The 27,357-nt window shown below is 45.0% G+C and overlaps 1 protein-coding gene across 3 annotated transcripts in view; it reads left to right on the forward strand.

Moving 5' to 3' along the window:
• The window catches only part of St3gal5 (ST3 beta-galactoside alpha-2,3-sialyltransferase 5), a 53,307-nt gene extending 27,243 nt beyond the window's left edge, over positions 1–26,064 (forward strand). For 2 of the 3 annotated variants that reach the window (XM_027429502.2, XM_027429501.2), the window contains exons 3-7: positions 2,403–2,514; positions 14,597–14,940; positions 18,984–19,170; positions 20,910–21,068; positions 24,825–26,064. In XM_027429502.2, coding sequence (XP_027285303.1) covers positions 2,403–2,514; positions 14,597–14,940; positions 18,984–19,170; positions 20,910–21,068; positions 24,825–25,073 — 1,051 coding nt within the window. In that variant the 3' untranslated portion in view covers positions 25,074–26,064. Of the gene's footprint in view, positions 1–2,402; positions 2,515–14,596; positions 14,941–18,983; positions 19,171–20,909; positions 21,069–22,486; positions 22,730–24,824 lie in introns of those variants that run through there. The other variant, XM_035448628.1, reaches the window with a different exon arrangement.
• Positions 26,065–27,357: the final 1,293 nt, after the last annotated feature.

The raw sequence follows: 27,357 nt of genomic DNA on the forward strand, positions 1-27,357 counted from the left end.
TGCAGGCAAAGAAGACAGGGCAGGAGAGCTGGGAGACACTTCAGTCATTAAAGTACCGAGGACATGGGTTCAATCCCCAGAGCCCACATTAAAGAATTCAGGCAAGGAGGCATGTGTTTATCATCTCAGATCTGGGGAAGTCTTAGAGATGATTGGATCCCTGGAGCTCACTAGTCAGTCAGCCTAGGCTGCTTGGAAAGTTCTAGGTCAATAAGAAATCCTGTCTCAAAAATGGGTATAGGAGCCAGGAAGTGGCTCAGAGGGTAAAGGTACCAGCCAAAAAGCCTGGTGACCTTTGTTCAGTCCCCTGGGACCAGCTCCAACATACAGTCCTCTGACTTCCACAAAGCTGTGACACACATTACACACATACCACTCATACACACACACACACACACACACACACACAGAGAGAGAGAGAGAGAGAGAGAGAGAGAGAGAGAGAGAATTTCATGCATGCTGTATAATCATAGGGTTTAGAGAGAGGAGTTGATCATACTGAGTTATGTCTCTTCTCCATGTTTTCCTTCTGATCTGGAGAACTGACGTTACCTGTACCTGTATCTTGTATGTATAAGATGTATTTCTCGTAACGAGATTTGCTCTCTCCCAACTCAGCCAAGCCATTTTCATAGACAGTACCAGATCTGTGTACTCAATCCCAGGGGAAACTTAAGATGCAGTCCAGGTTTCTGTGTGCAGCATGTTGAAGAAAGAACTCTGGAAGTCTTAAACACTCCCAGCAACCTCTCTGTGCGTTGCTGTTTCCTCGGCATTTTGCATCTATTACAGCCAGCATAGTTTGCTAGGGGCTTTATTTTAAAAACTGCCTCTGCCTTAAGAAATTGTATTATTTTTCTCAAAAGATTATTCCTTGCCTTTGTTTTATAAAAACATAGATTGGAGAGTTGGAGGAATGTCTCCCGAGTACTTTGTGCACTTTGAGTGGACCTGGGTTTGTTTTCCATCACCCATGTAGTGACTCATAACCTCTTGTAACCCCAGTTCCAGGAGATGTGACCTTCATGTGTCCTCCTTGGGGACCAGGTGCACATGTGGCAAACATACATATATGTGGGCAAATATTCCTACACATAACATACAAATGAATAGTCTTAAGAAAAGCAGTGGCTCTTAAGTTGTGGGTTAGACATTGTAAACCTTCGCTTATCATTGTTACTGGGGACTTATTAAAACTGAGATCATATCTCGGCTGGGCATGGTGGGTGTGCACCTTTAATCCCAGCACTGGGAAGGCAGAGGCAGGGGGAGCTTTGTGACTTAAATATAGCCTGGTCTACAGAGCAAGCTGCAAGACATGACTACTTAGAGAGACCCTGTCTCAAAAAACAAGGAGGAAGAGAAGGATGATGCTGATGCTGATGCTGATGCTGATGCTAGCGATGATGATGGTGCCAGCATCAGCATCAGCATCTCTAGAACCAAAACTGACACTCTGTTTCCTCCAAGGACTGTGTGTCTGGCCATGTGCCTGAAGTGACAAACTAGTGTGAATTTATGAGAGCTCTGAAGATAGCTCTTTGATACTCTTAAGGGTAACTGTTAGTGCCCTCTAATTACTCATTTCGTGGTAGAATTCTCTAGAAATACAACTAGATTTTTTTTTAACATTTTGCCTGCAAGTGTGTCTGTACACCATGTACATGTCTAGTGCCAGAGGTCAGGAGAGGAACCCCTAGAACTGGAGTTACAGGCGGTTAGCCACCATGTATGATTGTTTCTTGTTTGAAAACTCTGAGAACTTCATACATGAGAACTGCATCTACCACTTTCCCACCTCTCCCTGCACCCAGATTGTTTCTTTTTTTAAAGTCCTGACAGTGTTTAAAGAAACAGGGAAAAAAAAAACAGCAACAATCGAAGCAAAGGTTCTGTTGTTCAGTAGTTCAGCTCTATCGCTCACTCGCTCACTCTGTTGTAATTTGGATTTTATTATTTGGATTCTCTGCCCTTGCAAGAGAAAGTCGGGCTGGGAGAGGATTCTGTATTTGCTTATAAAAACGACAATCATAAATGACTATCTCCTCAGGAAATGACACCTTCCCTTTACCCTATGGTGACCTTTTATCAGACCTTTTATGGTGACCTTCCTACTGCTTCGACCCACTATTACAGTTCCTCATGTTGTGCTGACCCCCACAAAATTGACCAACCACAAAATTGTTTTCATTGCTACTTCATAACTGTAATTTTGCTACTGTTATGAATCATAATTTGAATATCATCTGATATGCAACCCTGTGAAAGGGTCATTCAACTCCTTGGTTAAGAACCACTGCCTTAGAGTCTACTTTTATTCCATTTGAACTAGGATTGCACTTGGTTTATGTTTTTCTCTGGCTATCACAGACTGCCTTACTATACCTGATTCCCCCCCACAGGTGTACAGTGGTTGTGTTTGTAGTGTGGCTCCTGTACATCTTCAAGGTAAATTACACTGTTGAAGAATGTGACATGAAAACGATGCATTATGTGGACCCTGACCGCATAAAGGTGAGCTATTGCATGTGCTTTAAACTCGAACATTTCCAGACAGGCACTTCAGCTGCAGTCCCATCTCTACTGTGTGACATAGACATGCTAATGAACATCTGAATAAGAGGTGTTCTAGTTTCACATCTGTTTCTGGTTTTATAAAATAATCCAACCGAAAGCAATGTAGAGTAGGAAAGCCGTATTTCAGTTTACAGGTCACAGTCCGTCTTTGAGGGAAATCGAAGCAGGAACTCTAAGGCAGGCCTGCTTGCTATTCCATGCAGAATACTTTCTAACCAGGGAACTCACTCATGGTCAAGACAGTATCAGAAACCATGGAGGAGCACTGGCTTGCACATTCTCATGCTCAACCGATTTCCTTACTTAGGCCAGGACCACCTGCCCAGGGGATGGTCCTTCCCACTGTGCGCTGGGCCCTCCAGCATCAATGAACAATCAAGACAGGTCCCCCTAGACATGCTCATAGGCCAGTTTGATTTGGACAGTCCCTCCATTGAGACTCCTTTCTTGGGTGACTCTATAAAGCTGAAAGTCGAAGGAAAAACCAAACTCAGCACTCCGAAAACAAAGACGCCCCTTTCGAACCCACCATCTGGTCCTTCCACTCTGCAGTAGTCTCCGTTTGCTGGTGGGCTCTACTGGACACGTATTGCGGCACCTGCCATGGAGTTCATTTGTCATGATGCTGTCCGACATTCTTCTCAAACAGCAGATGAAAACACTCTGTTGATGTAATGTGTCATTCCCAGGCTTCGGTTATTGTGGCATCTCTGCAAACACCACAGCCGGCAGAGTAATGATTGAGTGAGGCACAAAGCAAATCCAGTTCAGCACTACTCAGTAGCTGGTGTTGGTTAAACTTCTGGAGTCTGACACTGGGCAGTTTATTGTCATCATATTCAAGTCTGATACAATCTGAACAACAGTTCCCTGGTGTAACACAATCCCATGTACACAAGGCGGCATCATTACATACAAACTCTTCCCACAGAGTTTGTATGTAATGTCACTTCTTCCATGAAGATGGGTTCTAAAGACAGGTCACACATGTTAAGGGCCTGAGGGAGGTATCTGGTGTGGTCTGGTCATTCAGATAGCACATAGGTCATCTGGGCTGTTAGCCACCTCCAGTCCTGTTTGGAGGAGTTTGGGGGTCCCCTGACCGTACAAATAGTGCAAGGATCATCTAAGCTATTAGTACCTCCTTCTGGGCAGAAAACAGTTATGTATCTCTTTCATTGAAGAGACAACACTGTGTGTTTAACATTCCTGGTTTTCCCAGTGCTTATCTGTGAGCCCCAGGTCAGGTTTTAGTTTTAAAGATTTGCATACAGTATTTCAATTGTTCTTTAAATTTTTATCGATGTTTCTAAGTGGTTTGTTCCATGAAATGCAAATTTCACCGGTAAGCTGAGTGATTAAATTGGGCATAGTGTTCAGCCCAAGGTTCAAGACGAGGTGATCTTAAATAAGGCGGTGTAGCAGGAGTGAGATCCAGTAGGAACCCATGTTACAGGTAGTGTGACTCACTGTGTCATTGTCCTAGCTCATCCCAGCATCATGTCTCTCCAGACGGTGGCCTGCAGGTTTGGCCTGCTTGCCCATGTCCATGTCTAAAGTAGGTAGCTAGTGTAGTTAGTCTAGTTCAGTGTTTGGTGTATGCCAGGAATCGTGCCACAGGTGCACTGTACTATCACCTCAGTGAGCCCTCAAGATCTCTCTCGATAGGCAGCATGTCACCCTCCCTGTTGAGATGACTGGAGACGGAGATGAAGCAGTCAGCCCAGGATCCTGACTACTCTGTAGTCCCAGCACTTAGAAAGCAGAGGCAGGAAAACGGCTTCGAGTTCAAGGCATTGTCTCACCAAATTAAACCAAACCAAACCCATTGATACTGAATCCCTTGGGTTCAGTCCCAAGTTTTCCCAACTGGGAAAATGTCAGGAGCAGTTGTAGGTCTGTGTAGATACTTCGTTTCTTGTTTGATTTGGATTCGTTCATTTCTACTTTTAGTCTGTATTCCTCAGATGTTCCAGTTTTTTATGGTCCGGGTAGATAAAAGCCCCTGAGGAGGAGCATAACCCTGTTTAGTCATAGGATTTTGTTTTCCTGCTGTCCCTGTGTCCTCTTGTTTCATCAGTGTTCCACATCCGCTCTGGAGCCACATGTGTCCAGTATCCCCTACGCGGAGCTCCGTCCTCTGCCAATCTGTCTGGCTTGGACATTCCCTGAAGCCCGTTCAGTTCCAAGGCCTTTCACAGTGCTCTTGGATCAGGGTTTTTGACATCCTGTCTGCTTTCTATCTCCTGCGAAAGGCCTAAAATAATGGCATTTGGTGTGGTTTGCTGAATCACTGCGGATTCTTCTGTCTGATTCTTTCCTGAGCTTCCCCACTTTCTTATTTATGCATCTTTTTTCCTGTCCTTTTAATTACATGTGCCAATGCCTGCCTGCCAGTTGATGGCTCTGGAATCTGTGTAGTAGAGGGGAGAATGAGCCTCTCACATGAGGATGAGCACGCTGCATGGGCACAGGGTGGATGCTTTGTCATAACGTTGTATGTGGAGTACACTTGGCAGAAGTAGAGACCTAACTGTCTGCCATCACTGTTTCCCCCCACAGCTGCATTAAGGATGGTCAGACAACTGTACATATGTGTATTTCTGCATGCACACACCACCACGCCTGGTTTTTCCCATGGGTCTTCAGGCTTGTGCAGCAAGCACTTTGACACTCCTGCTCCTGCTCCTGCTCTGATTATTGTAGCTATTGCTCTTTATTTTTTGAGATTAAAACAAAAACTTCATGTATATAGAAGTTTTGCCTGCATGTCTGCCTTTATATCACAAGTGTGCAGTGCCCAGAGAGACCAGAAAAAAGCACTGGATCCCTAGAACTGGAATCACAGATGCTTGTGAGCCTCCAGGTGGGTGCTGGGAATCAAACCCAGGTCCTCTGGAAGAACAGCCAGTGCTCTTAACCACTGAGCAATCGCTCCAGCCACATAATTATTGTAGTTGTTGTTCTTTAAAGTTCTTCAGGGTCTTAATGACTTTTGATAGAGACCAAAGAGAAACTTGGAACTGCATTTCGGAGGCACCATCACAAGGGAGGGAACGCTTGCATAGTCTGAAAGATCTGATATGGGGCAAATGATGGGACCCACCTACGTGGCCTTAATGATGGAAAGGTATATTAGACTAGCAATCAGACTGCAGAAGAAAAGGCTTGAGATCCTCTGCCATTTGCCACCCTCTCTCATATTAATTCATGTGAGTATATTAGCAGTCTGTCTGAACTGTAAATTACTTGAGAGTGGAATTAGGTTCATAAAGTCCCCCATAGTCTAAGAAAAGACCTGCATGCCTAGCTGGCCCTTAGGAGTGCTGTGTTCTACGTGTCTGTTGCTGGCTTGTCCTTGCCGCAGGCGTGCCCTGTGATAGCACAGCAGAATTTCTGAAAACTGATCCTGCTGTGTCTCGTCCCCCTTAAGACTCTTGGTCTCATCATCTTCATCCACCTGTGAGACTTCATGGTCCATCATGGGTCACCCCAGCACTGCCCCTGTTGTGTGCACTGGGTGGAGCTGCTCTCTCGTTACCTCTCAATCTCTCTCTTTCTAGCCACTTTATTTAGATACAATTCACACATCATAAAATTCACGGCTCAGAGCATATGGTGCATCAGGTCTTTCACATTTTACAGAGCCGTGCTGCTTGATGTGTGCACAGAGCCTTTTCATCGCCCCCCAAAGAAACTCTATGACCATTAGCAGTCACTCCCTGCCCCAAGAAACCATGAATTCCCTCTCCACCTCTAAGACTGTTTGCTGTTTATGTAAATACAACCCATCATCTTTTGTTGCTGGCTTTTTGCACTTATCGAAATGTGTTCATCTTTCCAGTTGAAAACTAACACTAGTGCTGGGCATAGTAACCCACAGCATTCAAAAGACCGAGGTAGCAATTGGAGCCAGCATGCACTGTATAGCAAGACCCTGTTTCTAAACCCAAACGATAAGAAAATCCTCAAATTTCAAATAACACAGGGAAGAATAAAGGAAAAAGTTTGCTATGGTTTTTCCACTGGTGAAGAGAGACTAAGGGACTGTTATGTGCGCATTACCCCTGAAAGCCTATGGCAGCCATGGGAGAACTGGAGTCGAAGTGTGTTACTTGAGATATTTTTAAAGGCTGGTTCCTTTTTTTATGATGTTATTTTGTTATTATTATTATTATTATTATTATTAATTTTATATCCTGACCACAGATTCCCCTCCCTCCTCTCCTCCCAGTTCCTCCCCCCAACTCCTCCCATCCACTCTTCCACCGTTTCCATTCAGAAAGGGCAGGCTTCCCATGAATGTCAACCAAACATGGCATATCAAGTTGCAGTAAGACTAGGCACCTCCCCTCATATTAAGGCTGGGCAAGGCCAGCCAGTATGAGGAGCAGGGTCCCAAAAGCTGACAAGAGTCAGAGACAGCCCCTGCTCCCACTGTTAGGAGTCCCACAAGAAGACCAAGCTACACAACTGTAGCATATATGTAGAGGGCATAGTCAGTCCCATGCAGGCTCTCTGGTTGTCACTTCAGTCTCTGTGAGCGTCTGTGAGCCAAGATTAGTTGATTCTGTGGGTTTTCTTGTGGTGTCCTTGACCCCTCTGGCTCCTACAATTCTTTGTCCCTTCTTCTGTAGGATTCCCTTAGTACTGCCTAATGTTTGACTGTGGGTGTCTGCATCTATTTCCTTTTCCTTTTCCTTTTTCTTTCTTTCTTTTTTTTTTTTTTTTGCCATTCATGTTTGTTTGTATCATAGATCTCTGGGCATCCTGATTCTCTAGGCAGTCTGGGCTCCCTCTTGTGGCATGGTTCTCAGGCTGGACCAGTCATTGGTTGACCACTTCCACAACTTCTGTGACAGCTTTACCCCAGCACATCCTCAGAGGCAGGACAGATTGTAGGTCAAAGGTTATGTGGCTGGGTTGGTGTCCCAGTCCTACCACTGGAAGTCTTGCCTGGTCACAAGATTCACAGTTCAGACTATGTATCCCCTATTGCTAGGAGTCTTCACAAGGGTTATCCTTGTAGATTTCTGGGCGTTTCCATTGCACTAGGTTTCTGTCTCACCCTGAAATGCCACACTTTTCCAGCACTCTCCCCACCATCCCCTGACTAGATCCTTCCTGTTTCCATCCCCACCTCCTATTCAGACCCCCTCCCCCCATCCACTTGCAATGTCTATTCTATTTCCCATTCACAGTGAGATTCATATATACCCTCCTTGAGCACTCCTTGTTACTTAGCCTCTCTGAGTCTGTGGATTGTAGCCTGGTTATCCTTGACTTTACAGCTAATATCCACTTATGGGTGAGTATATACTGTGTTTGTCTTTCTGGGTCTAGGTTACCTTACTCTAGATGCTCTTTTGTAGTTCATCCATTTGCCTGCAAATTTCATGGTGTCATTGTTTTTGTTTTTGTTTTGTTTTTTTACAGATGAGTAATACTTCATTGTGTAAATGTACGACATTTTCTTTATCCATTCTTCAGTTTAAGGCATCTAGGTTGTTTCCAGGTTCTGGCTATTATAAATAGTGCTGCTATGAACATCGTTGAACAAGTGTATGATTGAGCATCATTTGGGTATATGCCCAAGAATAGTATTGCTGGGTCTTGAGATAGATTGATTCCCAATTTTCTGAGTAACCACCATATTGATTTTCAAAGTAGCTGTACAAGTTTACACTCCCACCAGCAATGGAGGATTGTTCCCCTTTCTCCACATCCTCTCCAGCATAAGCTGTCACTTGTGTTTTGATCTTAGCCACTCTGACAGGTGTAAGATGGAATCTTAGAGTCGTTTTGAGTTGCATTTCCCTGATGGCCAAGGATGTTGAACATTTCTTTAAATGTTTCTCAGTCATTTGAGATTCTTCTGTTGAGAATTCTCTGTTTAGATCTGTACCCCATTTTTAAAATTGGATTATTTGGATTTTTGATTTCTAGTTTCTTGAATTCTTTATATATTTTGGAAATCAGCCCTCTGTCAGATGTGGAGTTGGTGAAGGTCTTTTTCCATTCTCTAGACAGCTATTTTGTCCCATTGACACTTCCTTTGCCTTATAGAAGCTTTTCTGTTTCATGAGGTCCCATTTATTAATTGTTGATCTTAGTGTCTTTGCTGTTGGTGTTATGTTCAGGAAGTTGTCTCCTGTGCCAGTGTGTTCAAGGTTTTATGTTGAAGTCTTTGAACCATTTGGACTTGAGTTTTGTGCAGAATGATAGATATGGACCTATTTGCATTCTTCTACATGCCAATATCCAGTTATGCCAGCACCATTTGCTGATGATGCTTTCTTTTATTCCACTGTATAATTTTGGCTTTTTTTGTCAAAAATCAGGTGTCCACATGTGTGTGGATTTATGTCTGGGTTTTGATTGGATTCCGTTGATCCACCTACTTGTTTTTATGCCAGTGACATGTGGTAAAGTCAGGCTTTTGTTGTGGGGCTCAAGCTCATCTTAAACTCTTAGTAGCTCTTTCTTTTTCTCTTTGGTTTTTCAAACAGGGTTTCTCTGTGTAGCTTTGTAGACCAGGCTGGCCTTGAACTCACAGAGATCCCCCTGCCTCTGCCTCCTGAGTGCTGGGATTAAAGGTGTGCACCACCACCACCTGACTCTTACTAGCTCTTTTAACATCTTTTAAAAAACATTTATTTGTGTGTGTGTGTGTGTGTGTGTGTGTGTGTGTATGCAAAAACATTTAAGTGTGTGTGGATGCAAAAACATTTATTTATGTGTGTGTGTATGTGTGTGTGGATGCATACATGATACATAGAGGTCATAGGACAACTTATAGAAAGAAGTTGGCTCTTACCATTCCAGGGATTGAAATCAGATTTTTGAGTTTATGGGACACTTTTCCCTGCTCAGTCAGCTTACTGCTCCCTTCTGGAAAGAACAAAAACAAAACAAAACAAAACAAAACAAAAACCAGCAGTATCAAAAACCAGTTTGATCCTGTCAAATTGCTCCAATCTTCAGAAAGGTCTGGCAAGATGTCCCTCTTCTGGTGTGTGCAGCTTACCATGGAGGGCTTGAGATGGGGCACAGCACGAGAAGAGATGGAAAGTAGACAAACAGGAAGTCCTTAAAACCACAGCAGATAGCACTAGTTTGTTGTATGTTGTACTGGGGTCGAAGATGTGCACCACACCCCTGCTTTTACACGTGGGCAGATTTGAGTAATCATGAATGTATAGTCTCAGAAGAGCGAACCCTGTTAGCTTCATTAGTTACATCCAGCATCTGGAAACACACATGGTACCCTGCCCTGGCACTGCCCTGTCAGACTAGTGTTCCCAGTTGCACTGTGCCCAAGTGACATTCATTCTGCATCAGAGAGAGAACAGCTGCCAAGCTGTGGAGTTTGTGGTTTTTCTTTTCTTTTTTTTTAACTTAAAAGTGTCAGATAATGTGCCAATTGTTAACAAGACCAGTAGTAGTCTCTGAAGAGATGCTTAGGCATATCGAAAGTGTGGTTCCGAGTGAAATTGCACTTAAAAGACATTTGAGGAGAGACTGGCATGTTGTGTTAATTTAGGCTTGGTCTGAGTGAGCGGTGGAGTGATTTGAACTTGGCCCACTCATCTTTGAGAGAGCCAAAGACCAGAGATCACCCTGGAGACAGCATTCCGTGCAGTATAGTTAATAATCGTGGCCCAATTCCTCGGCTTGTTCAGCTCCACAGATCCCACTTACTGGGTTTGCTGTCAGCAGGTTCATCCTGCTGAGTTGCTCCTTGAGCTAAGGCAGCAGCACCCTGCAGGTTTCCCTCATGTCCTTGGTACCACCTCTCTTCCCACAGACCACCCCAAAAGCTTGAGAGATGAAGAAACTAAAGTCTCCACCCAGTGTCCACTGCTATGACCAACATGGTGTACTACCAGTTAAATAGATCTGAAACTGCCTTATAGTAGGAAATTACCAATATGGAGTCAGGTAGAAATATAAGGGTATTTAATAGGGAAAAGCCTTACTTACAGAGCGAACCAGCCAGCTGGTGGTAGTCTGTACAGCAAGCAGCAAAGAGAAACCAAAACCAAAACACAGACCCCCTACTCACTCTGACCATGCCCTCACAAGCCTGCTCAGGTACTCCTATAGCCAGCCCCTAAGAAGGCGTGGCTACAGCTTCCCCTACACTGCCCAGCCTTTCCATGCTAACAATTGGTGAATATGAAAGCACACAGTAGGACTTACTCCTTTGGGCTGTTCTCTGAGTTACACCATTTGCACCCTAATTCATTTTGGAGTGTTCTGTCACTGTAGTTCTCAACTAATTCCACTCAGAGCCCTGGTATCCCCTATCTCACTGAGGTTTTGCTGTGGCATGCTTCCCTTGAGCATCCTTAAGTTTTGTCTGCTTTGAGTCACAGTAAGGCTGTGGACAGGTAACTTGTACCTGAAAACTTTGTTCTGAGTTGTGCCAGGCACTAGGCAAAATGCTTTGGTCCTCAAAGGGAAGAGGCCAGTGCGCAATTACAGATGTGCAAACAAGCGTTTCTGTAATAACTGTCCTCGGATCCCAAGAGCTGTGGTGGCGCTAGACTCCTTCGAATATTTAGTTAACCTGAAGTTCTTTGACCTAAACACCCCCCCTCTGCTGAAATTATAAAATCAGTAGGTGATGAGGATGGAACTTCATTGTGTGTTCACAAGTATGCCACTTGTATTTCTGAGAAACATGATCCTTCAAGTTAAGAAGTGGAAATGACATGGAGATTTTGCTGAGGGAACCACCTTGACCTTAATTCCCTTCAGTGAACTTTCATGTTGTGGTGTTTCATGGCAAATTGTCACGTCAATAAATAGCTGGACCTTCAAGATGTCTTTCTTCTTCATTGTTGGTAGTTTGCAGCTCAACCTGGAGACTGAAGAACTAAAGCCTTTATTTCCAAGAGTAACGTTAGCTCTCTGCACCCCAAGATCGCCTGGATGGTGCCATCCAGGCCAGGAGCTGGCGCCTGCCAGTCAGCCCTCCCTGGCTTGGCTGCCATGCTCCCCACTGCTTCCTCAAAGCACCCCAGTTCCTTAAAGTGAGCTGTTCCTTCTTTGAATTTTTTTGGGCTGTGAACCTCATGTAGGGAAAGGAAGAGAGACGCTCGGGTACGGTCTAGATAGGAGAAAGTTATCCCACGTGATTGCAGACACGTTGAGAGCTCAGTGTGGCTTTAAACAATGGAAACGAAAGTGAGGAGGGACTTGCGGTGGCTGCAGCATCTCCAGTGCATTCAGGTATGCTTGCTTGCTCCCTCAGATTTCCTGCCCTGGCTGTGAGGCAGGCACAGGAAGAGTTACCACAGAGGGTGACAGCTGGGCCTTGGGCTCTGCTCACAATATACTAGATTAAATTTGAAGCCTGAAACCGGAATGCTTTGCCAGGTCAGGGAATGGAATGAAATTTCACTCCTCTTCAAAGGAAATGTCTAAAGAAAAGATTTGGCAGCACAAGAGAGCTGTGCACATGCTTCTAGCTTGCTTACGACCTCCTTCCAGTCCGGACAGAGAGACGCCTCCCTGGGTCTCCTAGTACTGTGCGGATGTTCCTTTGTATCATGGGTGATGTGTGAACCCATGTGCTGGGCATGGGGTATCCTAGGGGCAAACTGGGCCTTCGGGGCTCAAAAACAGCTGTTTACAACTACCAGACCTGAAGTCTATAGAGGTGAATGAAGATGGAAGCAGGGCCCTTCTGTGTGCTTTGCCTCCCCCAGTTTTATTTTAAGGCCCCTAGCAGGTGGAGTTTCACCTGCTTGGCATTTGTGAGAGTGCAGGGTCATGATCAGTTCCTTGCTTGGCTTTCTGACTGACCCTGGGGGAAGATGCCAGTCCATATGTGAGGCGCTGTTCTCTGGAATGTTACACTTTCCTGTGGGTGTAGAAGCTGCTATTTCAAGCCTTGCCACAAGCAGCCTATATCAGTGATTTATTCTGCTGGTTAGGCCACCCTGAAACGACAAAGGGAACTCACTAGTGGACCTTGTCTTACGGTGACACAGGGAGTATGAGGCTGTGAGACTTTCAGTTCCCCTTTTTCAAAGTGGAGTTGATTCCCAGAATGCACACGCTGTGCCCTTTATAGGCATTAAATAACTTTTCAAGGCTATACTTTTAAAAGATTTTCATGAGGGAACTATGTTAGAAAATGACTGGTAAAGTAGCTGCATGTGTAAAAAGTTTGGCTGCTGCCTAGCCTGACAGTCAGACCATCCCTTAGTCCCACATGGAGGAAGGAGAAAACTGACTCCCATGAATTGTCCACACACACACACACACACACACACACACACACACACACACGTTAAGGCACATGCACACACATACACATGTGAACACACACAAACTGAGGCACATGCATACACACATACACTAAAGCTCATGTACCCACACACATACACATGTACACATACACACAAAGACTCATGCACACACACACTGAGGCACATGCACACACACACACACTAAGCACATACACACACACATGCACAGGTTAAGGCACATGCACACATACATACATACACATGTGAACACACACAAACTAAGGCTCATGCACCCACACACATACACATGTGCACACACACACTAAGCACATACACACACACATGCACACATTAAGGCACATGCACACATACACACACACATACGCGCGCGCACACACACACACACACACACACACACACACACGAAGGCACATGCACACACACATACACACAGAATAAAGTGTAATAAAAGTAGAGTAGAAATAATAAGACTGAGGGAAACAGCTGAGGTAATGTTTAAAACTACAATAGTAAGATTATTTGTGATACACTGACAGGTTTAAAGACAAGACAAATTCCTAGAAATCGCTATCCAGGGAAGGACAGGACCTCATGCCACACATCTGATGTACTCACATGCAGAGAAGAGGAAGTTGCATCGGAGCATCTCTGTGAGGCCGGCAGAGATGCTAAACACAAAATAGAGAGCGTGAAGATGCAGGGGCAGCATGTGGGGAGTCTTCCGGCTTCGCCTTCGGCAGCTGTTCTTTGCTGATAGGAGCCATTAGCTCTGGGGAAATGCGCATGAACCAGCAAGTCCTGTGTGTCAAGACACGAGTTCCCTGATAACACCGAAGGTCATTTGTCTTCCAGACTGCCCAAAGCCGATTAACTCTACTGATAAACAAGACTGGTTCTTACCCTGCTAGGTAGAAAATATGAAGCTCTTTATTAATGTTGTGGTAAAAAACAAACAAACAAAATACATAACACAATTTACCATCTTAATCATTAGGGTGCAGTGTTAAGCCAACAAAAGCTTTGCAACATACAAAGAAAACATACCACTAAGCTACATTACCAGCCCCAATTCAGCATGGTGAAGCAGACTTCTAGAGCTTCCTCTTTTTTTAGTGTGTGTGTGTGTGTGTGTGTGTGTGTGTGTGTGTGTCTGTCTGTCTGTCTGTCTGTCTGTCTGTCTGTACCATAGCATAGTATGGAGGTCAGAAGACCATCTTTGGGAGTCAACTTTCTCCTTTCATCACGTGGGTCCCAGAGACTGAACTCAGGCTGTGTCATCAGGTTTAGCACCAGCCACCTTGACCTACTGAGCCAACTTGCTGGCCCTCTAGAACCTTTCAGTGTGCAAAACTGAAACACCATGCCTGTTAGACACATTTCCTCTCCCCAAGATGTCCTTGGCTCCTGGTTCCCACCATCCTGCTTTGTGCTTCTGTAAATCTGACCACTTTACACACTGCAGGTAAGTGCAGTCTTGTTAATGCCCGTCTTCATGTGACTGGTTTGTCTCACTGCCATAATGAAATCAGTGCCCTAGTAGAGTTGTTATTCTTGTCATGTGATGTGGCGTCCTGATTCCTTCTTGTTCCTGAGCAAAAACTAAAAGGCAAATGTTCTATATTACCAGATAGTAATCAACAAGGGAGTGACTCCAGGCATCACAGGACTGAGTGTCTACACAGTGTTAATTTAATGTTGGAGAGGTTCTAAAGCCTGTGTTGGTCTTCCCCTTGCAGAGAGCTCAGAGATATGCTCAGCAAGTCCTACAGAAGGAATGCCGGCCCAGGTTTGCAAAGAAAGCCATGGCTCGGTTATTTGAGCACAGGTACAGCATGAACTTGGAGCCCTTTGTGCAGAAGGTCCCCAGGGCCAGTGAAGCTGAACTCAAATATGACCCTCCTTTTGGATTCCGGAAGTTCTCCAGTAAAGTCCAGAGCCTCTTGGACTTGCTACCTGAGCGTGACTTTCCTGAACACTTGAGAGCCAAGCACTGCAAGCGCTGCGTGGTTGTTGGCAACGGAGGCATCCTCCATGGACTAGAGCTGGGCCACGCTCTCAACCAGTTCGATGTGGTTATAAGGTATCTGCACTCAAAACCAGCCTTGCTTGGGAATTTGGTCTTGTACTCTGGGCCAGTGCAGCTCTTGGGACAGAGAGGAACCCTGGATGCTCTTTCAGCATCCCTGCTTCAACTCTTGAAACAAAACCACAAATGGCCAAGTGTCCCAAACTATTTAGATTCAAGGAGTATGCTATGGGCTTGAGTCACTTGCTAAGCCTTTCAGAAGAGGGAGGTTTGGAAGGCTGGAAGGGCTTGGTAAACAGAACGTTAAGTTAGGTGGAGGCTACAGGGTGGTGTAGGACAGAAGGACGATGGGGGACACCTGGCTTAGGAAATAGGGTGTAAGGGTAGTGAGCCCTGGGAGGCAGTGCTGGCTAGGCTAGACACCTCTAGAGTAGTAAGAACTCAACATAAGCAGTATACAGCTATCCTAGAGTTCTGATTTACCTAACTCTTTAAAGGGAGTTTTGTTCATTTGCTTATTTGTTTGGTTTGGGGGTATTTTTTTGGTTTGTTTTTTTTTGGGGGGGTTGTTTTGTTTTTTTTGAGACAGGGTCCCTCTAAATAGCTCTGACTGTCCTGGAACTCACTATGTAGATCATGCTGTCATGGAACTCCCAAGTGCTAGGATTAAAGGCATGGCCCAGCACACCGTGTTTAGAAGTTACTTTCCTAGGTTAGGGGTGTAGCTGAGTAATGGAACACTTGCTTACAGTTCACAAGGTCCTGGTTTCAGTGACAGCATAGGGAAGGAAAAGGTTTTCCAGTGATAAATGTGAAATATTCCCATTGTTAGGAAGAAATTCCAGCTCCCCATAGCATGAGTCACCAGCCCCTGCTGATTTGCTGTGCTGCTGGTCACTCTTGCCCTGGACACGTGCTTGCATCTGGGTTTCCATCTCTCTCTAAAGCTTGGCTTTGTTTTATATTTGAGTGTCTGGGTTTGTGCACATGCATGCAAGTGCCCATGGAGGCCAGAAGAGGACATCAGAAGTTACAGGCTCTTGTGAGCCACCCAGTATGGGTGTAGGAACTAAATTGTGGTCCTCTAGAAGAGCAGCAAGCACCCTTAACCACTGGGCCATCTCTCTAGCCTGGCTTTACAAAGTATTTTAAACTTATATTTATGATTAGCTTCTGAAGCAATTAATATCTTAGAACTCCTAAAAAGAAGATAAATGATTTGGTGACTCTTGCTACACATTAGAATATTCCCATCTTTTTACTTTTCATCGCAAAACTGCTTTGCATATTTTTATCCACGTGTCTTTTTATCCAGCTCTGATGAGTTCCTTAGGCAAGTTGTTTAGAATAGAATAGGTGTCTTCACGGCCTGGGTCTGTTTTTCCAGCCCTTAGTACGCTGCAGTAAACTAACCACAAGAGTGGGGTCCTAATTCAGTCTGGGCGGATTGAAGACAAGAGAATGGGAACACAGCCGAAGGATGACGGTGTGACATACATGGTTGGGGGTTGCCCACAGAAAGTGCAAACAGTGGGAGAAGACTGGGTCTGAGTGGCATACTGAAAAGTCATTGGCAGCCCCTTGTGATGATCTGAAAACTAATGTCAAGTGATGCCAACCAAGATCGCTACTCCAGGGGCCTGAGGCCTTAGCAGAAATGCTGTCAGAAACTCGGATGTGGAAGAAACTGGTTTGAGAGGGACGTGACAAAATCCACTCCAGCCACTTTGATCCCCAAAGTGATGATGTTCACATAGGGCCTTTGTGATTTAGACTACCCACTCCATGCTGCCTCAGTTTCCTCATCTGTAGCCTGGAAGCAGTGGGGTTCATCCACTGTGGAGACTGCGTGAACAGGTGTAAAGTGCTAGGAGCGGTGAATGACAGGGTTCTGTGCTCAGTAAATGCCACAGCTGCTTCAGGAGCGTGCATAGGAAGCCGAGGGCTGCAGCAGGGTGCAGAGGGTGGACAAGTAAGTGTTCAAAGGAGCAAGGGAAAGAGACAAGGAAGGAGCAGAAGCCGGGGAGTGCAGACTGCTGTGAACAGGAGCCAGGTAGACGCTTTCTTCTCAGAAGTTACCCTAATAGGTTGTCATGCCTAGCAGGTGTCACGGAAGACACAAAGGTGTCAGTCAGTCCCTCACTGCTCAAATACAAGGTCTGGAGGCTTCCACAACCTTGTACCTGGTCCCACTGAGCAGATAAATGAATGCCTGTGTGCAAGTAGCGGTGTACAAAACAGGGCCAAGAGCCCCACCCATCCAGCAATCAAGTGCCAGGCTATGGGAAGGAGCCCCACCCACCCAGGGGTGCAGGGCCAGGCTATGGGAAAGATGTGGGTAAGAGAACGGGTGCTAACAGTACAGACCTTCAGTTCTAGGACAGGTAGCTAGAGGAGGCTACACATCAAGCTGGCTTTGAAGGACAGTGGTGTGTGTCTTCTCAGAAAGGATTCAATTGGGGATGGCTGAGTGAGGAACCCTACCTGGTATGAGGACAGGGCTAAGACAGCTGGGAGGGGCCAGAAAAGAGACTTGATGTCCTGGGGTGGCAGGGCTGGGGCATGAGGACATCAAGGGAAGGAGGCTTCTGTGCACCAGAGACAGTGAAGGGTGCTTGGAACCTGGTTAGAAAGAGATAGTTTAAGAAGTATTTTTTTCATAATTTTGTGGAAATAGTACAAATAGTTCCCATTTACCTTCTCCCAGATTTCCTCCCAGATTGACCACACTCCATCCATTTGCTTATTCCCCCCGTTATCTATACAGATGCTCTTAGCTTTTGAGGAGGCTCCCACCTGTACACCCAGCATACATTTCCATCCGGAATGCATTAAGGGGCAAGGGAGATAGCTCAGTGCATAAGGCTCTTGCTGCAGAACTGTAACTCAGTCTCCAGTGCTTGAGCAAATGCCAAGCAGGCGTGACAGCCCTCCTGTAGATAATTCCAGGCTCAGAAGGTAGAGGCAGGGGATCCCCTGGGCAGGCTGGCTGGCTAGACTAGCCATACTGTTGCGCTTTAACTTCAGTCAGTAAGTTGGAGAGCATTTGAGGAAGGCTCCCCATGTCAGCCCATCATGCATATAAGGTGAGGAGTGGGGATGCACTGACTCCCCCTAACTTACTACACCGCTTAGCTTAGTTTAGAAAGCCAGTCATTTCCCCTCAGGCTCCACGTGGCTATCACTGTGGCATCATAAAAAGTTTCATACCGCAAATGATAGCAGCCCAGGAAGAGAACAAAACCCAAAGTTCAGAATTGGGTTCTGTCAAATGCACATTGCTTTGAAAGATTTTAAGTTGAGCCAATGAAGGTCAGATACCATCTTGTACTGTTACTTTCTGCTGACCCCTTTTTGAAAGTTGCAAATAGCAAGCCTTGAGAACTTGAGTGTGTTTTTCCTGAGAACAGAGACACGATACTCAGGATCAGAAAGTTAACATAATACAATTAATAAATTGTATCCATACATCAATACTTACAGATCTAATCTACAGACTTTATTTATATTAATAATGCCCTTCCTTTTAAAAAACAGAAGAAAGAGAACCATCTGGCCCAAAGGCATGCTTTGGCATTTAATTGTCCTATTGAGTAGCCTGCATTAGTAACCATAGGATTAGGTGTTAAGATCTGGAAGAAGATAGCAAGGTTAGACACAACTGTGTGTCTGATATTTTTATGAGATTTCAGAAGACATTAACTAGCTGGGCACAGTGGCATAGCTCTGCAACCCCAAGTGCTCAGGGTACTGGCAAGAACTCTTCATTATCTGAGCAAACAGATTTTCAAAATAAGAAAATTCCAGGAAAGCCCTAAATGTTACGTTTGGATTAGCTTCAAACACCAGGATATGACAGAACTGCTTAAGTTGACAGTCTAGGGTTATATCCTGGTGCTCCATCATGGACTTCAGGCTGCCCTCAGCCAGTGACCTAAAGGACAAGGCTGTGTAGAGCACCGAGGCCCCTGGGAGGGAATCCTACTCCAACAATGTCCTGATTCATGGAGGATATGCCATAGGATATTGGGCTGCCACATGGTGTGACAAGGTGGTTAATGACTTTCTTTGTCAATTGTTCCTTTTTGTTTCACTAGGTTAAACAGTGCCCCAATTGAGGGTTATTCTGAACACGTTGGAAATAAAACTACCATAAGGATGACTTATCCAGAGGGTGCACCACTGTCGGACGTGGAATACTTTGCCAATGACTTGTTCGTCAGCGTTTTATTTAAGAGTGTTGATTTCAAGTGGCTTCAAGCAATGTTAAAAAATGAAACCCTGGTAAGCACTCACAATGCTTCTGGAAATCTGGCACTGGTAAAAAGTGAGGGCATCTTAGATGGCAATTATGGACTTTTATTTTTAAATAGACACAGTAGAATACAGACGTGTGTTGTCTTTGAAATTATGTCCTCCCTCTGTGTAGAAACCCCTCAGAACTCTTCTGCACATTTGCTTTCGGAACCTGATTAAGAATTGGCATGTGGGCCAGGTGGTGGTGGCGCATGCCTTTAATCCCAGCACTCGGGAGGCAGAGGCAGGCAGGTCTCTGTGAGTTCCAGACCAGCCTGGTCTAAAAGAGATAATTCCAGGACAGCCTCCAAAGCCACAGAAAAACCCTGTCTCAAAAAACCAAAAAAGAATTGGCATGTGAACTGAAAATGTAGCCCAGCCTGTAGAGTGCTTGCCTAGCATGCATAAGGCTTGGGTTCAGTCCCCAGTACCACATAAAACCAGTTGTACACAGCTATATTCTCAGCACTTGGAAGGCGGAGGAATAACCTCCAGGCCATCCTCAGCTACACAGAGTTTGAGGCCAGCCTGGCTACATGAGACAAACAATAGTAAACCAAAACTTTTATGAAAAGAATTTTGTGTGAAAATGGTGGTCATTACTAAAAAGGACTATCAACTTTAAGTTGACTGCTCTTTCTATTCTGGGGTTGATTGCCTTGTTCTCCAGACATGGACTTGAATGAAGTGAGATTTGCCTGGATGAATGTAAACTGTGCTGAAGATTATACATAGTCATCCCAGAGATGTTCTCCAAAATGCTGTAGGCAGGATCCTTTCATTGGAGTAAATCCAAAGCATTCTTGAAGGGCAGAGTCAGAGACCTCCACTTGGTCAGATTCCTCCTGTTGGTCTTTCCAGGAATTAATTAATGTTCTGTCCATTAGAGTGAAATAATTTTCAAGAGTTCAGTTATCAAGCTGATCACAATAGCTACCTCCAAAACTAAGAGGATAGGGCCCACAGAGATGACTCAGAGGGCAAAGGTGTCTGCCACCATGCCTGACAAACCAGGTTCAGTCCCTGGGAGCTGCATGGTAGAAAGAGATGATTTACAGAGATCATCCTCCAGCCTCCATGCATGTGCTGTGACCACACACACACACACACCCTATACATGGTTAAAATATACTTTTTTTTTAAATAGCAGGCTGTGCTTTGTGATGGAACAGTTTATATGTCCAGAGACCAATTCTCTGGAGATTATTGTGATCTTCTGGGTTTCCTGTTGTGTAGAATTTCTGATGGTAAAATGAAGTGACTGCTTAGTCAGTTGCTAAGCAGCTTTATGAGACTAGGAAATAAAATCAGTGGAGAGTGGGTACGAGGTGAGAACCCATCCAACAAGGCACCCATAGCACTTACTACCCTAAAATCAAACCTGTTAATTGGCCTTCCCTGGGAACATGATGGCTGTGGACTGTAAAAGAGACACCCTGGTTCAGGTCATCCTTTAGGAATTTCTTCCTCAAGCAAACAAACTGGTTCTTTCGTTTCTGTTCACCACCTATGTAAATTGCAACTTTCAGGGTTACATTATTGGGTTGAAATACTCGATTTCCATGCATTTAGATGATTGTACTCCAGGGTGCTGGGTATGAGGCCACCCGGAGTTGTGCCCATGACCTTGGCATAATGGCATAATTAGCAGTGAATGCCTTCCTACCCTCTGTTGACAGGATGAAGTGGTTAAGCATCCCTAATGACTGCTTGCATTCTTTCCTCAGCCATTTTGGGTTCGGCTCTTCTTTTGGAAGCAGGTGGCAGAAAAAATCCCACTCCAGGCAAAACACTTCAGGATTCTGAACCCAGTTATCATCAAAGAAACTGCCTTTGACATCCTTCAGTACTCAGAGCCTCAGCTGAGATTCTGGGGCCAAGATAAGGTATTTTTGTTACGACTCAACTAACTGTCCTCTGTGTACAAGAGAAAATGTGTTTGAGTGTTGTGTGGGCTCATCTATACCACTAGAGGCATCTCTGGTAGGGAAACCTACTCTGTGACCAGGCAAGTCCATGTGTGGTTGTCATTACACCCCTTGGTGCCAGGGTTCCTTGTGGTTGAATTAGCCTTTTTCCTGGATGTACCCTTTAGAATGGTGACACTTACGTTATTGACATGTTAATTAAGATATCTTTGCCCCAGGGTCACATTCAACTGCCTGACCCTAAGAGAGGTATTTTGTTAATCTAAAAAGGTTCTGTATATTTCATCTCTACAAGATACTAAGAATTGGTCCTTACCAGTACTTCACAGGTGATGATGAGTGAAGTCTGCCCTCTACGACAGTGCTTTTCAGTCTGGCCCCACCCCAGACAGTCAGACTTCATTGGTCAGGGTTGTGGTCTGTACACAGAGATTTTCAAAATCACCCAGATGATTTACCTCACAGCCTAATTTGAGAACCTTTGTGTTCGAGGTTTCCATTGGGGAGGTTGTTAACCTGCAGTTAGCATGTGCTGCCAGAAGGGGGGTAGTGTGGAGAATGCTTTTATTGTCGCTGGGCCCCATGTCTTTAAAACTTTTAAGACCTGTATGGAAGTCTTTCTTAAACAAGATTTAGCACATGTATGATCAAGTAAACGTGTTTGAAATACAAAGAATTCTTTCTTGAGCTAAAAAAAAATGAGCCTGAATAAATAAAAGGGATGGGACTGGAGACATGGCTGAGCACTTACAGCTAAGAGCACTGACTGCTCTTACAGAGGACCTGAGTTCTGTTCCCAGCACTTACATCAGGTGCCTCCCAACTGTCTGTAACTCCAGTTCCAGGTCATCTGGTACCCTCCTTTGGCCTCCTTCAGCACGCGCGCGCGCGCGCGCACACACACACACACACACACACACACACACACACACACACACACACACAGAGCATACATTCACACATGTACATACACATAAATAATAAAGATAAAAAATCCTTTTATATTATCCCAGCACTCAGGAAGTTAATGCAGGTTCAAGGCCAGACTCAGCTACATAGTGAAACCTTGCTTCAAATAGAATGGCACTAATAGCAAAAGGCTGAATGAAGGCAGGGTTTAAATGAGTCCATCACCACACGCTCACTGGCAAGGCATGATGCCACTATAGCCGAAGAAAACATCAGCCAAGTGCTTAGCACACTCAGGGTTTTTGGGAGCTGGGTGATAGATTGCTTGACCAGCATTAGTGAATCCCTGAATTCAATGCCCAGAACCACGCAAACCAGGCATGGTGTTACACGTCTGTAATCCCAGCACCCAGGAGGTGGAGGCAAGAGAATCAAAACTCTTAAGGTTATTCTCTACTTCATGGCAGGTTCAACGCCAGCCTAGGTCTGCTCTGAAAATCTCCATGTCAGAGACTTCCTTGTGCTTGTGTCCTCCCATCATGGAGAAGTTTGGGGGCCTTGCAGCTGTTTGGTGCAAATGGTACAATTTGAGGACATTCTGGTCCTTTTTAAGAATTACATTCATTTATTTGAGGGGGGGGTGCAGCTTGCAGGAGTCAGTTCTCTCCTTCCGCCTTGTTGGTCCTGGGAACTGAACGCAGCTCCTCAGGTCTGGCAGCCGGTACCTTTACCTGCTAAGCCTTCTTGGCAGGCCCTGCAGTCCTTTCTGATCTCTCGCCATGTGTTGCTTCCATGAACACTTGTTGCACACACAGTTGCACAGGCACTGGTTGTGGATCCCCTGTGTGCTCCGGGCTGAATGCTAGAAGACACACACAGTGCCGCACAGCGGTAGCAAGGAGGCGTCCTTGGCAGTCACCTCTCTTGGCCTCTGTTTACAAGCATGCAGACTGCGATGGTCCTTTTTTACACTGAGGTGAACTTTGAGAAGTGGATACCCATGGAGCAGGAAGCAATTTAGAATGAATGATGAGTTGCTGGGAGCATCCCTGACCCCACCAGATTCTGTGAACTCTGGGAGTCTCTTGTGCCAGTTTACAGAAGAGGAATATTTATGGAAGCTATAGGCTTCACTAAGATGAGAGAAACATCTGTACATTAAAAGCTATCCAAAAACAAATTCAGGTTGAACATCCTGAGTCTGAAAATCAAAAGCTCTTTGATAGTTAACAGGACATCATAAGTGGAAAATTCCATACCTGCCCTCATGTGGCAGGTCATAATCAAAATGTTAATAACACTAGCCAGGTGGTGGCAGCACATGCCTTTAATCCCAGCACTCAGGAGGCAGAGGCAGGCAGAAGAAACTCACTACAGAGTGAGTTTCCAGGACAGCCAGGACTACACAGAGAAACCCTGTCTTAAAAAAAAAAAAAAAAAAGTAGATACACTAAAAAACACTGTATAGAATTATACTACATGTATAAGGCATTCATGAAATACAAGAAGGTATCAGTACATGTGGGTACTAGTCCCAAGACTATGTATGAACAAGTATTCTAGAAATGCCTGAAACATTGCTGGGCTCACACATTTTGGACACAGGAAATAGCCTGCAGCTGGACGAGTGGCAACCTTCAGGGAGTTGTGTCAGCTACAGACTCTCTGGACTTGCCTTATGGTGCTATTTTTACCCAAAACTTGAATGAAGATCCAAAAAGCTTGTGCCAGGATTGCACATCCCAGGAGACATGGCAAGATGCTAGGCAGACAGAGAACATGTCAACAGTGAGAAGCTAGAGTGGGTTGAGCGTTGGCCGTGCTAGACTAAAGTTAGTTGGCTCTATTTTTGGAAGGAGTAAATGAAGCCAGGCAGAGTGACTCCAGTAATTGGGCACTCCAGAGGCTGAAGCAGGAGGCTATGGTGTAGAAGCCAGCTTGGGTTACATGGCAAGACCCTATCTTAAAAAACAAACAAACAGACGGACAAAAACCAAACAGACAGGAATGGGTGTGGCAGTGCATGCTGGGTAACAGGAGTTCAGTCCCAGACCCACATGGTGAAAAAGAACCAACTCCTGAAAGTTGTCCCCTGACCTCCAATCATGCACGGTGACATGTGTGTCCAAGTGTGCGTGTACACACAGGCACACCTTGAAAATATAGAAAGACAGTTGAGTTAGTTAATGAAAATCTAAAAACCAAGGAAGAAACGTCCTTAACTCGGGTCTGGCGTAGCTGCTGTGCATATAGAAATAGTCTAGGAACAGCAAATGGTAACATTTGGCGGGACACTAGCAGCTAGTGGGGATGTGGGAGAGATGGGAATTTAATAGGGAGTGTGCCACACAGGAGGGACGGGCTCCAGAAACCACGCCCTGGGGAGGACCACGGAGCATCCTCTTGGAAGTAGACATCCTGACAACATACATACAAGTAACATACAGACTGAGCAGGTTATATTTAGGAGTATACATGTCTGTACATATATGCTTGCAGTAACTATTAATGAAAAGAAGAGGCCATGAATTTTCAGGAGAGCAGGGAAGGGGACGTGGGAGGGTTTGGAGGGAAGAAAGAAAGGGGAAACATTGTAATTATAATTTAAAAAACTAAAAAATGTTTGGGTACAGTGGTGCGCACCTTTAATCCCAGCACTTGGTGAGCAGAGGCAGGGAGGTCTCTATGAGTTCCAGGACGGCCAAGAGCTACATAGTGAAACTCTGTCTGGAAAATAAAAATAAAATTTAGAGTATTATTTTTAAAAATGATTAGATGTAATAAATTGGTCTGTGTCCTTTTCAGAATATCCCCACAATCGGTGCCATTGCCATTGTCCTAGCCACACATCTGTGTGATGAAGTCAGCTTGGCAGGTTTTGGATATGACCTCAGTCGACCCAGGACTCCTCTGCATTACTTTGACAGTCAGTGCATGAGCGCCATGAACTCTCAGGTCATGCACAATGTGACCACAGAGACCAAGTTCCTCCTGAAGTTGATCAAGGAGGGTGTGGTGAAGGACCTCAGCGGGGGCATCCATTGTGAATTTTGAGCACAACAAACCTCAATTAGAAGCGCAGCTGAGAACTGTGGCGAACAAGCGCCACTTGCAAGTCACCCCACAGCTACTTTGACTCTTGCAGCTGCTGTTTTTAAACTTTTAATTAAAAAAAAAGAAAAAAAGAACAACAAAAAAAAAAGTTTAGCTCCTCCCACTTTGCCCTATTTATTTGAAGTCAATGTTGGGTTTTGCACATTTTTATAAGTTAATTTTAAGAATGGGATTGGAAAGACTTGTCAAAGAGAATGATACTTTATTGTACTATAGGGAAATAATTTAATTTGCAAAAACTGTACTCATGTTGTCTGCGCCATGAGTAGCGGGTGATGAGGTGGGAGGAGAGGGGCCTCTGTCCCTTTGGTGATGGCCCTGGTCCCCGAGTCTGGATTCTGCTGCTCTGTTTGGTAGAACTGAAGGCAGAGGAATTTCCTGCTTCCTGAATGAAGGGCTTACTCATCACCACTGGCAGCCACGGAGGTGGGGACCACTAGACAATTCTGTAACCCCTTTCTGCCAGTCCATCTTCTGCCAGAAGACTCAAGGCAATCAACCGGAGCAGCTGGCCTGGAGGATCCTGGCCGGAGAGCCACTGTTTGCTGAGTACTCTGCTGTTACCTCGGACTACAGAAGCCGTGTCTAGCCCACACCGTCAGGACACTTAAACTTGTAGAGATTTTTTTTTCTGCCCTTCCAAAGCACTTAAGTGTTACCAAGACACTGCTGTTTGTCTGAGGTGGCACATGGAAATTATGACAAAACCTCAGTTATCCAGAGCCATGGCTAATGAGCCCTTCCAGGGATGAATGATCACATTTCTGAAGCACTGGAATGAAATCCTCCCATTGTTATAAGTTGCTTATTTAAACAAAAAAGAAAAAAAAAGAGAGAGATTTTCAGATGCCCGACAGTGTATCCCAAGTAATGTCAAAAAAGAAAGGAAGAGGAAGAATAAAAGCTATTGAGGAGCCCTGTGATCTAGTTACTTTGAGTGTCTGTTTCTTTATTGGTTCATTTTGAGAAAACCCCTTTTCTCTGCTGAGTGGAAACCTCACCCTGGATGCTGCATTATGAGGGACAAAGTTAGGGAGCCTCACTCTCCTAGCTCTGTGATCCAAGTCAGGGGACCCACCTGGAGAGGTGATGGGTATCTTAGTTACTTTTCAACACTGTGACAAAATTCCCTGACCAAGACAACTTACCATGATGAGGAACATGGGAGCAGGCAGGCAGGCATGATGTTGGAGCGGTAGCTGAGAGGCTCATTCATATCTTGATCCACAAACATGAGGCAGAAGGAGCTAACTAGGAATGGGGGCTTTTGAAACCTCAAAGCACAGCCCAGTGACACACCTCCAGCAAGGCCACAGCTCCTAATCCTTCTCAAACAGTTCCACTGACAGGGGACCAAGCATTCAAATAATGAGCCTCTGGGGACCATTCCCGTTCTGACCACCACTGTAGTTACCAGGTGCCTCACCCCCAAGCTCTAGCTTGGCTTTTAGTGGTCTGGTGTCAGGTGTGTGCAGCTGGTTTGTGCCCATCTGCTGTGCCTTTGCTCTATAGTCCCTCCCTGCCATGCAGTCTGGCACCTCCCGCAGTTCACTCCACTGTCCTGCAGCTCCAAGGAAACCTGTCCCTAGTACGTTCTAATGTTTGTACCATGTCCCTTCTAAGCTGTGGGAGAAAGAGACAAGTCATGGCTGTCAACACAAAATCCCATCTCTAGGGATATAAGCTACAGCTCAGAGGAACTGCAGAGCAAAATAGTGTTTCTCTGGTTTCTTGTCTCTTGGCTTCTACTTTGGAAGATGCTATTTGCTTATAAGACAGTGTTTCTGAACTCCCAGTTCTATGACTTACTTGAAAACACTCTAGTTCAGATACCATATAGCCCCACTGATGGGGAATGTACTTCTGTGTATGTTCATCTTATTGATTGTTGAATAAAGTACTGTTTGGCCAATGAGGCAGCAAGTTAAATGGGACTAGGAGTCAAAGAGAATTCTGGGAAATGTAGTAAAGAAGTGATGATCCAGGCAGGAAGTGACATAGCAAGGAGACTCATATTTAAGGAAGGACAAGTAGGAAGTAGTCCCTTTTCCCCTCCGCTCTTCCTCCAGTTTGCAATGTGATCCACCGGCAAGGGAGAATGCCAATGGAAGGTGTCCGATAAGATAAGTCTTATAAAATATATAGATTTAGGATAATTAATACTGAGCTAACAGATGAGAATCCTTGTCATTGGCCAAGCAGCATTTGTACCTAAAATAAGTCT

The sequence above is a fragment of the Cricetulus griseus genome, chromosome 8 (genome assembly GCF_003668045.3).
Source record: "Cricetulus griseus strain 17A/GY chromosome 8, alternate assembly CriGri-PICRH-1.0, whole genome shotgun sequence".
Taxonomy (NCBI): Eukaryota; Metazoa; Chordata; class Mammalia; order Rodentia; family Cricetidae; genus Cricetulus; species Cricetulus griseus.